This window comes from Salvia hispanica, chromosome 2 (assembly GCF_029641045.1).
Source record: "Salvia hispanica isolate PSC_SH4W2 chromosome 2, Shi_PSC_v1, whole genome shotgun sequence".
NCBI classification, from domain to species: Eukaryota; Viridiplantae; Streptophyta; class Magnoliopsida; order Lamiales; family Lamiaceae; genus Salvia; species Salvia hispanica.
In genome coordinates this window covers 13,516,311-13,526,556 of record NC_142693.1, presented here as the reverse complement: position 1 = coordinate 13,526,556, position 10,246 = coordinate 13,516,311, and the positions used below count along the sequence as shown (strand labels likewise).

The window sequence follows — 10,246 nt, the reverse complement described above, 5'->3', positions numbered from 1 at the left end:
CCACAGAGATGGATGCGTAATAATCATGTTCAAGGATTTGGACTTGTTTTTGGGGTTGGCTGCTGCCACGCATTTTTCTTGGGTTGAGGAAAATAAACTTAACTTGGGAATTTAAAAAAAAAACTGCTACGCTAACAGCTAGATCTAGGCGAAACAACAAGCATGCTCAAAAACTACCCGATCTATCGCTAGATTTAAGAAACTACTCTAATTACCTAGACCTGGGAAACAAACTGACCGTGGGGACCATGACTGAAAAAGCAGAATACGGACGAAAAGCTGGCAAAACAACTAACTCTGGTACTAACGAACAGCGACATCATCTTCTTCAACCAAATTGCGTAAAAACTCAGAATAAAAATCACATGAACCAAATCGGAACAGAGCAGACTGAATCTAAACCATTTTAATGAGTAACAATTAAGAACTAAACAGATCTACAGATGCTAGACGAATTAAAACAGAAAGCAAGCGGAAAACTCAAAATCCATGCACAACTCAACCTCCTCGCTTCGGATCCAACCTCAGACGCTAAATCCACTCCGGATCCAAGCGCCTGACACAAACTCCAACGTTTCACAACTTCAGATTTAAACAACAACCTCCAATAAATCAACAAACCATAGATCTATCAACAAAATTCCCAGATCGAGTACTACCGCAGCAAAAACAGAGATCGACATATAACTTGTCAAAATAAACTCTCAACAGCAGGATCTATGTAAATCAACTTGAACAGATCACAGATAAACGCAAACAAACAGAGTGAATAGATAATCAGTAGCATCGACAACCGAATCGACTCCCAAAAGTGAAGTTCGACCGTAAAAGTGCAAACAAACTGAGATTTAAAGAGATTGTATCTTCGCCCACACGCGGACGGTGTTGCAACTGAAACTTTCTAAAGAAATGAACCCCTTCGTAACCCAAACTACCCCAGATCTCCCATTCCCAAGTGTGTTATGTGTGTGAGCTAAGAGTGAGCAAAAAAGTGATGATTTGTGTGTTGCATGCTCTTCTATTTATAGGCGTTGGAGTGGGGCCCAGCGAGGTATAGATAGACTTTGTTGCCCTCAGCTACTGACTCCCTCCTTCACGCCTTCTTTTTTTTCTCCTTAGCTTCTGCTCATTTTACTTCATTCCTTCGCTAGATCGTTTCCTCCAGCACTTCCTTGATCTAGCGATTCTGTCACACACCTGGCTTATAAACCGTGTTAGACCAAGCAAAATGTAACGCTTTTCACCATATAACCGATGCATGAAATTAGCCTTATCAAACTGCTCACACTTAAACCATACTTGTCCTCAAGTATAAAGACAAGAAAGAAAAGAAAAAGAATAAGGCGAATTTCAAGCAAGGTTATCCCCTGACCGACTCCTTGGACTCTAGACAGACTCCTAGATCTAAACACAATTAAAAACTTAAAAAGTTTAAGAAAAACATACAAACACATAAACACATATGCATGAGTTAGCTTCAACTTTTAGGCAACCGTCCCCACATACTAATCTTTGCATATTCAACTAACCTTTGTCTTTTATAAAATTTATTTCTTTTAATTTCTCACTAAATACCCCTCCTCAAATTCTTAGCCCCCTCTATACAAATTCCTAGCTCCGGCGTCCCTGCCTCCCCCTTACCGTTGCCACCTTCTCCTCTCCGTCCTCTCACTCACACACACACACACTATGGAATCGTTTGATACCAATGTTTTCTGCCGAAATAAGTTGGACACATCAAGCAAACTCGTCTTAACTTTATGCAAATCATGCAATTTATATCGGATAAGTACATTTTTTTTTTTTTTACTTTGCTGTAATATAATTTCATAGGTCTTGAGACTAAAGTGATCAATGTTCCTTCTTTCTACTCCTATTATTATAGTACTATACGTCTAGGAAGGCAGATCTGAGATTCGGGCATTCTAGACTGCCAAGTTGATTAGTGATATTATGTGGATTTTTTATGTATAATTTTATATGCTCATTTTGGCTTTTGATTTCATAAAAACAAGAATTTTTGTGGGCAACCCATTCAATTATCTCTGGGTATTAAAATACAGCTTTAAATATTCAAAATATAAGAAGGTGAAAATGTACATATGTATTATGGGTGACTTTAATGGCTCTCAAAGTACTAGCTAAGAGTAGTAATTAGTTAATTAACTTGAAATTCATTTCATTCATTATGCAGAATTCAAGTGAGAAGTCATGGCTGGATTACTACCAGCGCTTATATTTTCGTTGGTTACTATCGGAATTGCTGGCGCTCACAATGTTAACATAACTATATTGGAGACTGCAATTGCTAAAGTAGCATGTACATACATGCATAACTATTAATGATTAGGTTATTACTAATTGCTTAACTAACTATATGTCTATATTATAAATGAATTTTTTTGTATCCTTGGCTCCTTGCCTATATTGGAGTCTGCAATTGCTAAAGTAGCGTGTCACGGTGAAAACTGAATTTCCTTCTAGCTTAGCAACTTGTACGGTATGCCACCCAATGTGGCTCAGAGAAAATACAACAGATGATTCTGAAGCGCCCATTGGCCATAGACAAACAACGAGGGTACCAACGAAGAACAAAAGCGACGACAAAGAGAAGAAGCCAGCTTATAAGAGCATCCACAATAAGAATAGGTCAGCCACTCTCTTTCCCTGCCACGCCAGCAGCACTAAAAATCCACATGCCACGTCAGCATTTACTGCCATAGGCCAGCCGCAATAAAAATAATTCAAAACAACTATATTTACGGAATTAAATTTACGATTAAATTACGGAATTAAATTTACGAGATATATACGGGAAAATTCATTAATTGAATTAAAAAAAAGTACATTCATTTAAAAAAATAAATTACATAATAAAGAAAAAAAACTATCGTCGTGCAGTCTTCCGTGCCCACAACTCTTCAATTATATCCTTTTGGAGTTGAATATGAGCATCCACTTGGCGCATGTCGGCATATTCCTGGAGGCGGCCGACTTCATCGAGAGGTACCCCATGTCGTACGTTAGGGGTGGCCGTTTGGTGGCTTGGACCGGCTTCATCGCCATTGGCCCAACTAATCAGTTGTACGCCTTCGTCTTCGATAATCATGTTGTGCATGATAATGCAAGCGTACATTATATCAGCAACGCATTTGACATCCCACAAACGCGTTGGACCCTTAATTGCTGCTCATCGAGACTGGAGCACACCAAATGCGCGCTCCACGTCCTTGCGCGCCGACTCCTGCCGTTCCGCAAAGTAGGCCTTCTTGTCATCCGCCGCATGCCTAATCGTCTTCACAAAGACAGGCCACCTAGGGTATATCTCATCCACCAAGTAGTAACCCATATCATGCCGGTTGCCGTTGGCCACAAATGAGACGGTTGGACCGATGCCCTGACACTTCTTGTTGAAGAGGGGCGACGAGTTGAGGAAGTTGAGGTCGTTGTTCGACCAGGCTACCCCAAAATACGCATGCCAGATCCACATCCGGTAATCAGCTACGGCCTCGAGGATCATCGTGGGATTCTTTCCCTTGTAGCCGGTCGTGTAGGCTCCTTTTCAGGCAGTTGGACAGTTCTTCCACTCCCAATGCATACAATCTATGTTGCCTAACATCCTGGAGAACCCATGCTGCTCCCCGTGCATCTGCATCAGATTCTAACAATCTTAGGGGGTAGGGCTTCGAAGGTACTGCTCACCAAAAATTTGAATCACGCCCTGACAGAAAAACTTCAGAGATTCCAGAGAAGTCGTCTCACCGATGTGGAGATACTCATCCCACATGTCTGCCGCGCCTCCGTAGGCCAACTGCCTAATTGTCGTCGTGCACTTTTGGATAGGGGTGTGACCGGGTCTGCCAGTCGCATCGTGCCTGAAGCGGATATAAAGATATCGACGCTCCAAAGCGTCAACGATACGCATAAACAACTCCCTGCGCATTCTAAAATGCCGCCTGAACATGGTTGCTGGAAACCGCGGGTCCGGAGCGAAGTAGTCGTCATATAGCCGCTGATGTGCAGCTACGTGATCCCGATCAATCACTGCTCGGCGGTGGACAACTGGTGGAGGGCGAGGTACTGCCTGCTGTTCGACCCTTCGCATGTACCGCTCTAGCTCGCGGTTCATGTAGGCCTCCATAGCCTCGTTCATCTGGCGTTCGTACTCCTCAGTTACCCCACCACTACCACCACTGCTACCACCCGCGTTACTCATCGCTCGATGTTGCTCTTGTACAGAAATTTAGAGAGGAGGAAAACTCGTTAAAACAAATGGTGCAAATGAAAATGAAACTAAAATCGCGTATATATAGCTTTTCGAAAATTTTTTAAAAAAAAACGAAAATTGGCGCTGGCCGATCGGCACGCCACAATTGCGGCCAACGCCCTCAAATCGGCTTACCCATGCCAAATTTCTCGTCGATTCTCGGCTGGCTGGTTGCAATGGTTCGGCTAGCGACGTGAATCGGCTAGCCGCTACTGTGGATGCTCTAATACCAATGGAATCAAATTGAAAATATTCTAGAACAGAAAAACGAAAAAAAATCAACTCAATTTTTTTAAGGAGTGATGTAGTAGTATAGTAGACCACGAAAGAATGATACGGACTTAGTTTTGCAAAAATTATACGGAGTAATAAATAAGTATTCCTTACGTCACATAATAGATGTCACACTTTCCTTTTTAGTTTATCCCACAAAAAATGTCACATTTTTTTTAGAAAAAAGTTTTTTCTCACATTAATATGAATATACTCTGTTTTCTCTCTTCATCTAACACACAAAACAATATCTCCTAAAATCTCGTGTCATTCTTCAACTATGTCATTTACTATGGGCCGGAGGGAGTAATAGTTAGAACGAAGAGAAAGTAAAGTTAGAAGAGAATAATGTACTTCCTCTGTTCCCTCATAGTTGAGTCATTTTTCTATTCCGGGAAGTTCCCTCTAGTTGAGTCATTTTCATATATAGTACTCTATCCATCCCTGAAAATTTATCACCTATTTCTTTTTTTGTCCATTCCTAAAAATTTGTCACATTTCACTTTTACCATTTTTGACAGTGGATCTACATTTTAACTCATTCACACAATCACACTCACAATTTATTTATACTACTATCTCCGTCCACCAAAATTCGTTCCAGTTTTCCATTTCAGTCCGTCCCACATAATTTGGCCCATTTTACTTTTACCATTTTTGGTAGTGGACTTCATATTCTACTAATTTATTTCTACTTACATTTTATTATAAAACTAATATATAAAAGTAGGATCCACGATCCACTAATTTTTTCAACTCACTTTGCATTATATTACTCTTGCCGAGTTAAAGTGGGACGAATTTTAGTGGATAAAGGTTGAACTTATAATGTTTAATTGTTTTTTCGTGATTTTTTGTTTCTCTTCTACTACAACTGTACTACTACATCCATCCTCAAAAAATTTGAGTTAATTTTTTTTTTTCGTTTTTCTGTTGTAGAATATTTTGAATTTGACTCCATTGTTTTTGTAAGCTGGCTTCTTCTCTTCGTCGTCGCTTTTATTCTTCGTTGGTACCCTCACTGTTTCTCCATGGGCGCATCAGAATCATCTCTCACGAGCTCCAGAGTAAGAAGCCCTAACCCCAATCTCCACAACTACACTTACGTCTCTCCATTTTCATTTCTCCAATTCTTCATTTATACCTCGCATCTTTCCGTTTGATTATTGCTATTATCGCCTTTGTATGTCGCGACAAGCTTTCGGAGGATGGAATTACCACTGTTTCAGAGCGCGCGGAGGGCGTAGACCCCATTTTAGAGAGGCTTAAATCCCTCAAAATCGTAAAGTTTCACTCAATACATATTTTATTTTATCCCTAATTTTGGTGTGTTTATCAGTTTCCCTAATTGCATCGCAGACGACTCCGATACTGGCATCAGCCCCAGCGGAAAGTACCTTAACCGATATCCTTGTGCGGAAGCCATTTTCTCCTTCTACTTCTGGTAATAGTGCCTCCTTATTTTTCTTTGCTTTGATGATGTGTATCAATTTGTGTTAGGTGTGACTGCAGCAGTAGCTACTTGGAAATTAGGTTTACATGTGGTGACATATTGTTTCATATGGCTATGTTGATCTGTGCAGAATGTGAGGCTGATACTAATCTAGCTTTCCAGCTTCAATAACTGTTAATTTTGAATAAAGGAGTTCAATGCATCAAAGCATGCATAGATTTGAATAAATTGCTTTGCTCTTTGTTAAGGCTTCAACTTATTTCATTAATGTATTTCTGGGATCATGCTTGTGATGGTGTCTATGTCTTCTGTTTTGTATGTACCAAAATTGATGATTGCGTTGTTTGTATTATTAACATGTGATGGAATTGAGGAAACCTGTCACTAAGCCTTAATCAAGTTGATATTCTGAGATGCAATGAAAATCTCTATTATATATTTCTTCGTATTTGTTATGATTGATCAGTTGGAATTCGTTGTAAAAATATTGTATGTCAATAGTGGAGAAGTCAAAACCTTGTGCAATTTTATTGCGAATGAGAAATGTAGCATCGTTAGCGTAATTTCAGGGAAAACGTATCTGGTGGTCACTTTCTTGCATTCATACCTGAATGGGAAACTCTTGTTGTTTTTCTTTTCCATTCTGTTCATTTTGATAATAGCCTCAGCCAGTATGCTTGACCCCCAATTTTTTTTATATTTCTTTTATATTTGGTTTAGGTACTTTGGATCCTAATGTGCTTCTGGAGCTTTTCACAATCTATCGTGATTGGCAGGAGGAGAAGGCACAAAAGATAACTAAAAGACAGGTTGGCCTTATCTTACTAAGCTGGAGGGTTAATGTCATTCACTTTTACAGTGTGTTAGCTGATCATTTTATTAGTACATTATACTTGTTTGCATGGGAATGCTTATTTGCCATAAAAAAGTGGTTGATCAACACTGATCCAATTAAAGAAGTTGTGCTTCAACATATGCAATCGTCTTAGATTGCCATAGTTTTTGCTTGCTAGCCACTTTTTTTTTCTGGGAAATCATGTTATTCTATAATATATAGTCTAGGAATGCGAAGAAGAGAATGGTATGTTCTGCTTCTTGTAACATCAGTGTGATGGTTGGCCACTGTATGGGCCTCAATCTATTTTGTTTGTTTATGTGAAGCCAGATGAGAAATGAAATGGCAAATGTAGCACCATATTCTCACAGGAGGTGAAACGTGCTTGAGGACATATGTATTGGTTCTATAGTGCATATATAAATTTGTCCCGAGGACAAATTTTCAAGGATAGATAGTGAAGGAGAAGTTCGGTTCTCCTCCATAGAATTTGAAGCTTCATTTCACACTTTATTGTTTGCTTGCCTTCAATCCCTTCAATACTTCCAGAGGGAGGGAAAAACTGATGCATTTTCTGTATCCACTTACTTCAATATGCAGGAAGAGATTGAAAATAAAATAGAAGTTGCAGATGCTCTGGCTGTGAAGCTTCTCCAACGTTTCAATTACTCAGTCTCAGCAATGAAGACCACATCTAATCATCTATCAGAAGGTATCTGCTATGTCCTAGATCTACTGAATCCTAATTTTTGGAGACTGATGAAAGGTCACTGTTGGCCAGTATATCTATTGTATTCATACAGTATCATTTATTAGAAGCCTAATGGTTATGATAATTCTTTAATTGTACAGTCCATTCATTGCAAGTTGAACTTGGAGACTTAAAAGGAAGATTAACCGAAGTCATTAGCAATTGCGATGCATTATGCAAGAGAATAGCTAGCGAGGGTCCAGAATCACTGCAATCTTCGGTAAGGCCATTAGCAGCAGTCACCACCGACCAAAAGACCATCTCCATGTTAGCAGCATCTTTGTCGGAGAATCAGTCTCCACAGCAGGAGAAACAATAGTTAGTTTTCGCCCTTTTCTTTTCTTTTCTTAGTTGATTTCTGCTGTACATTCGTTTAAGGTGCAGTTATGTCAAGTAACCATAGTTATGTATTAATTATTATTGATCGATTCATGAAAATGAATAATAGTTTGCCACTTTTCAGATATAGTTTCCTCGCTTCCTTACAGTTCATGGAGCTCGATTATTGGTTATTCAAGAATGAAACAACATACCGACGGCGAAGTGTGAAGTAGTAGTACTCCTTTATGTTGTCTGACACTATATCTCATGTCTGAATCTATAAAAGTGAAGTACCGACTTAACCATTTGCCATATTTCATATGCAAATGGTATTATGGTAAAATGTACATGGACAAGTACCGACTTAACCATTTGCCATATTTCATATGCAAATGGTATTATGGTAAAATGTACATGGACAAATAGGATCGTGTTATGGTGCTAACTAATTTCCAATACATATTTAAACTATATCTATTAAAAATATCAATATAAAGATATTATAAGTTTATTAACAAAAAATTGTGTGGATAAACTTAGGTCATTGCGTTGACATGTAAATTGACATATCTTACATATCAACACAAAATTGTGTTAATAAATTTATATCATTGTATTTATATTTTTAATAAACATTATTGAGATAGCTCTAAAGTTTTGTATTGAAAATGAATTACTACTACTATTTTTGTTATCACATCCCTAGACAAATATACATGGCAGGTGTGACCGTTTGGAGAGTCTAAATTTCCTCTAGAGTCAAGCTGAAAAATATCATGATCGCCCACTCCAAGTGTAGAAATACATTAGTTTCAATACATAATCTATTAGCCTATTAGTCAAGTTATTAGCCTTTTAACTAAAAGGTTTTTGGTTCAACTCTCAGTTAAAAAACATACTCCGTATTTTTTTCTTTTCTTTCTTTATTTTATCAATTCATATTATTACCTCTATCTCTGAAAATTTGCCTCATTTTTTCATTTCCGTTCGACCCCTAAAATTTGTCCCATTTCACTTTTACCATTTTTGGTAGTGGACCCTATATTCCATTAACTCATTTCTATTCACATTTTATTATAAAACTACTCCTTCCGTCCCACTTTAGGAGTTCCGGTTTACTATTTTTGGGTGTCCCACTTTAGGAGTCCCGGTTGAAATATTTCATAAATGGTATTAGACCTCATATTCCACTAACCTTTTTCCACTCACATTTTATTATAAAACTAATATAAAAAAGTAGGACCCACATTCCACTATCTTTTTTCACCAACTTTTCTTTATATTTCTTAATACCCATGCTGAACTCAACCGAGACTCCAAAAGTGGGACAGATGGAGTAATATATAAAAGTAAGACCCCCAATACACTAACTTTTTAACTCAACTTTCCATTACATTTCTTAAAACCTGTGTCGGGTCAAAGTGGGACAAATTTTGGGGGACGGAGGTAGTACTTTCTTATTTCCAAATAAACATTTAAAATACTTATGAAATCTAAATTTTTACTAGTTTATAGTATTTCTTAGTAAAAACAATTTTTTTATTAAATACATATTTTTTATACATATTATATCTTATTCTATGTATATTAAAATAAATATATAAAATATTTATGAGTTTGAACCCTATACCTCATCACAAAAAGCTACAGTTTGTTAGTATGTTATCGATGTTGTGGAGTAGTTTAGTTGTAGTTATTGTGGCCATCAAACGCGTGCTACTTGAATATTAATAAAAGAATATTAAATTTTTGAATATATATTTAATTCTTACATTTTTTTCGAGTTCCGGATTCCGCCACCGTGTATAAGAAAGAGGATATGTCAATTGCCATATTTTATATACATATAAAATGTGTATTAAATACCATACATATATAAATATAATTATATAAGGAGGATATCAATTGTATTGACTTATGTAATTTAAGGATAAGATCAAGCAAATAATATATAGACGAAGTATACTATAGTGATTAATAAATAATTAAATTCTACTATTAATTAGAGATAAAATTTGAATTGCTATTAGATACAAAGTAGTTGGTTCAGATTTAATTTTAGAACTTTTAGATTTTGAAAATAACAAAAGTTATTTTTAGACCATTTTAGTTTATACTATGGATAACATAATCATTTTACTAATTCCGGTAGATGTAGTAGTAGTAATTTGCAAGTATAATAATATACCATATCATTTAAGATAAAAAACAATTGTATACCAATTTGGGTAAAAAACATTTAACCCAATAGATTCGTTTACAGCGAAGGTAAAGATGAAGGCCTAATGAAGAATGCCGTAAAATATTCGAAAGTCAATCTGCATTTAAATGTTATCATTTGCTGAG

At 37.1% G+C, this 10,246-nt stretch overlaps 1 protein-coding gene across 3 annotated transcripts; it reads left to right on the top strand.

The window, feature by feature from the left end:
• Window positions 1–5,438: 5,438 nt before the first annotated feature.
• On the top strand, window positions 5,439–8,325 carry LOC125214859 (uncharacterized). Of its 3 annotated transcripts, none has more exons than XM_048116054.2 (7): window positions 5,439–5,607; window positions 5,739–5,822; window positions 5,900–5,984; window positions 6,714–6,802; window positions 7,429–7,540; window positions 7,681–7,897; window positions 8,068–8,325. In XM_048116054.2, the coding sequence occupies exons 1-7, from the start codon at window positions 5,572–5,574 to the stop codon at window positions 8,126–8,128; spliced, it is 684 nt and encodes a 227-aa protein (XP_047972011.1). In that variant the 5' UTR covers window positions 5,439–5,571; the 3' UTR covers window positions 8,129–8,325. The 3 variants fall into 3 exon arrangements, with proteins under 3 accessions (XP_047972011.1, XP_047972021.1, XP_088920256.1); XM_048116064.2 differs by having other exon boundaries at window positions 5,440–5,607; window positions 8,043–8,325; XM_089064130.1 differs by lacking the exon at window positions 8,068–8,325 and having other exon boundaries at window positions 5,440–5,607; window positions 7,681–8,041.
• Window positions 8,326–10,246: the final 1,921 nt, after the last annotated feature.

What these genes read in the sequence shown, in the direction of transcription:
- LOC125214859 (XM_048116054.2), top strand. Translation starts at nt 5,572, where the DNA reads ATGGGCGCATCAGAATCATCTCTCACGAGCTCCAGA. An exon ending in GGCTTAAATCCCTCAAAATC is followed by an intron (nt 5,823 to 5,899) that starts GTAAAGTTTCAC and finishes ATTGCATCGCAG; the next exon opens with ACGACTCCGATACTGGCATC. An exon ending in ATCTAATCATCTATCAGAAG is followed by an intron (nt 7,541 to 7,680) that starts GTATCTGCTATG and finishes TTAATTGTACAG; the next exon opens with TCCATTCATTGCAAGTTGAA.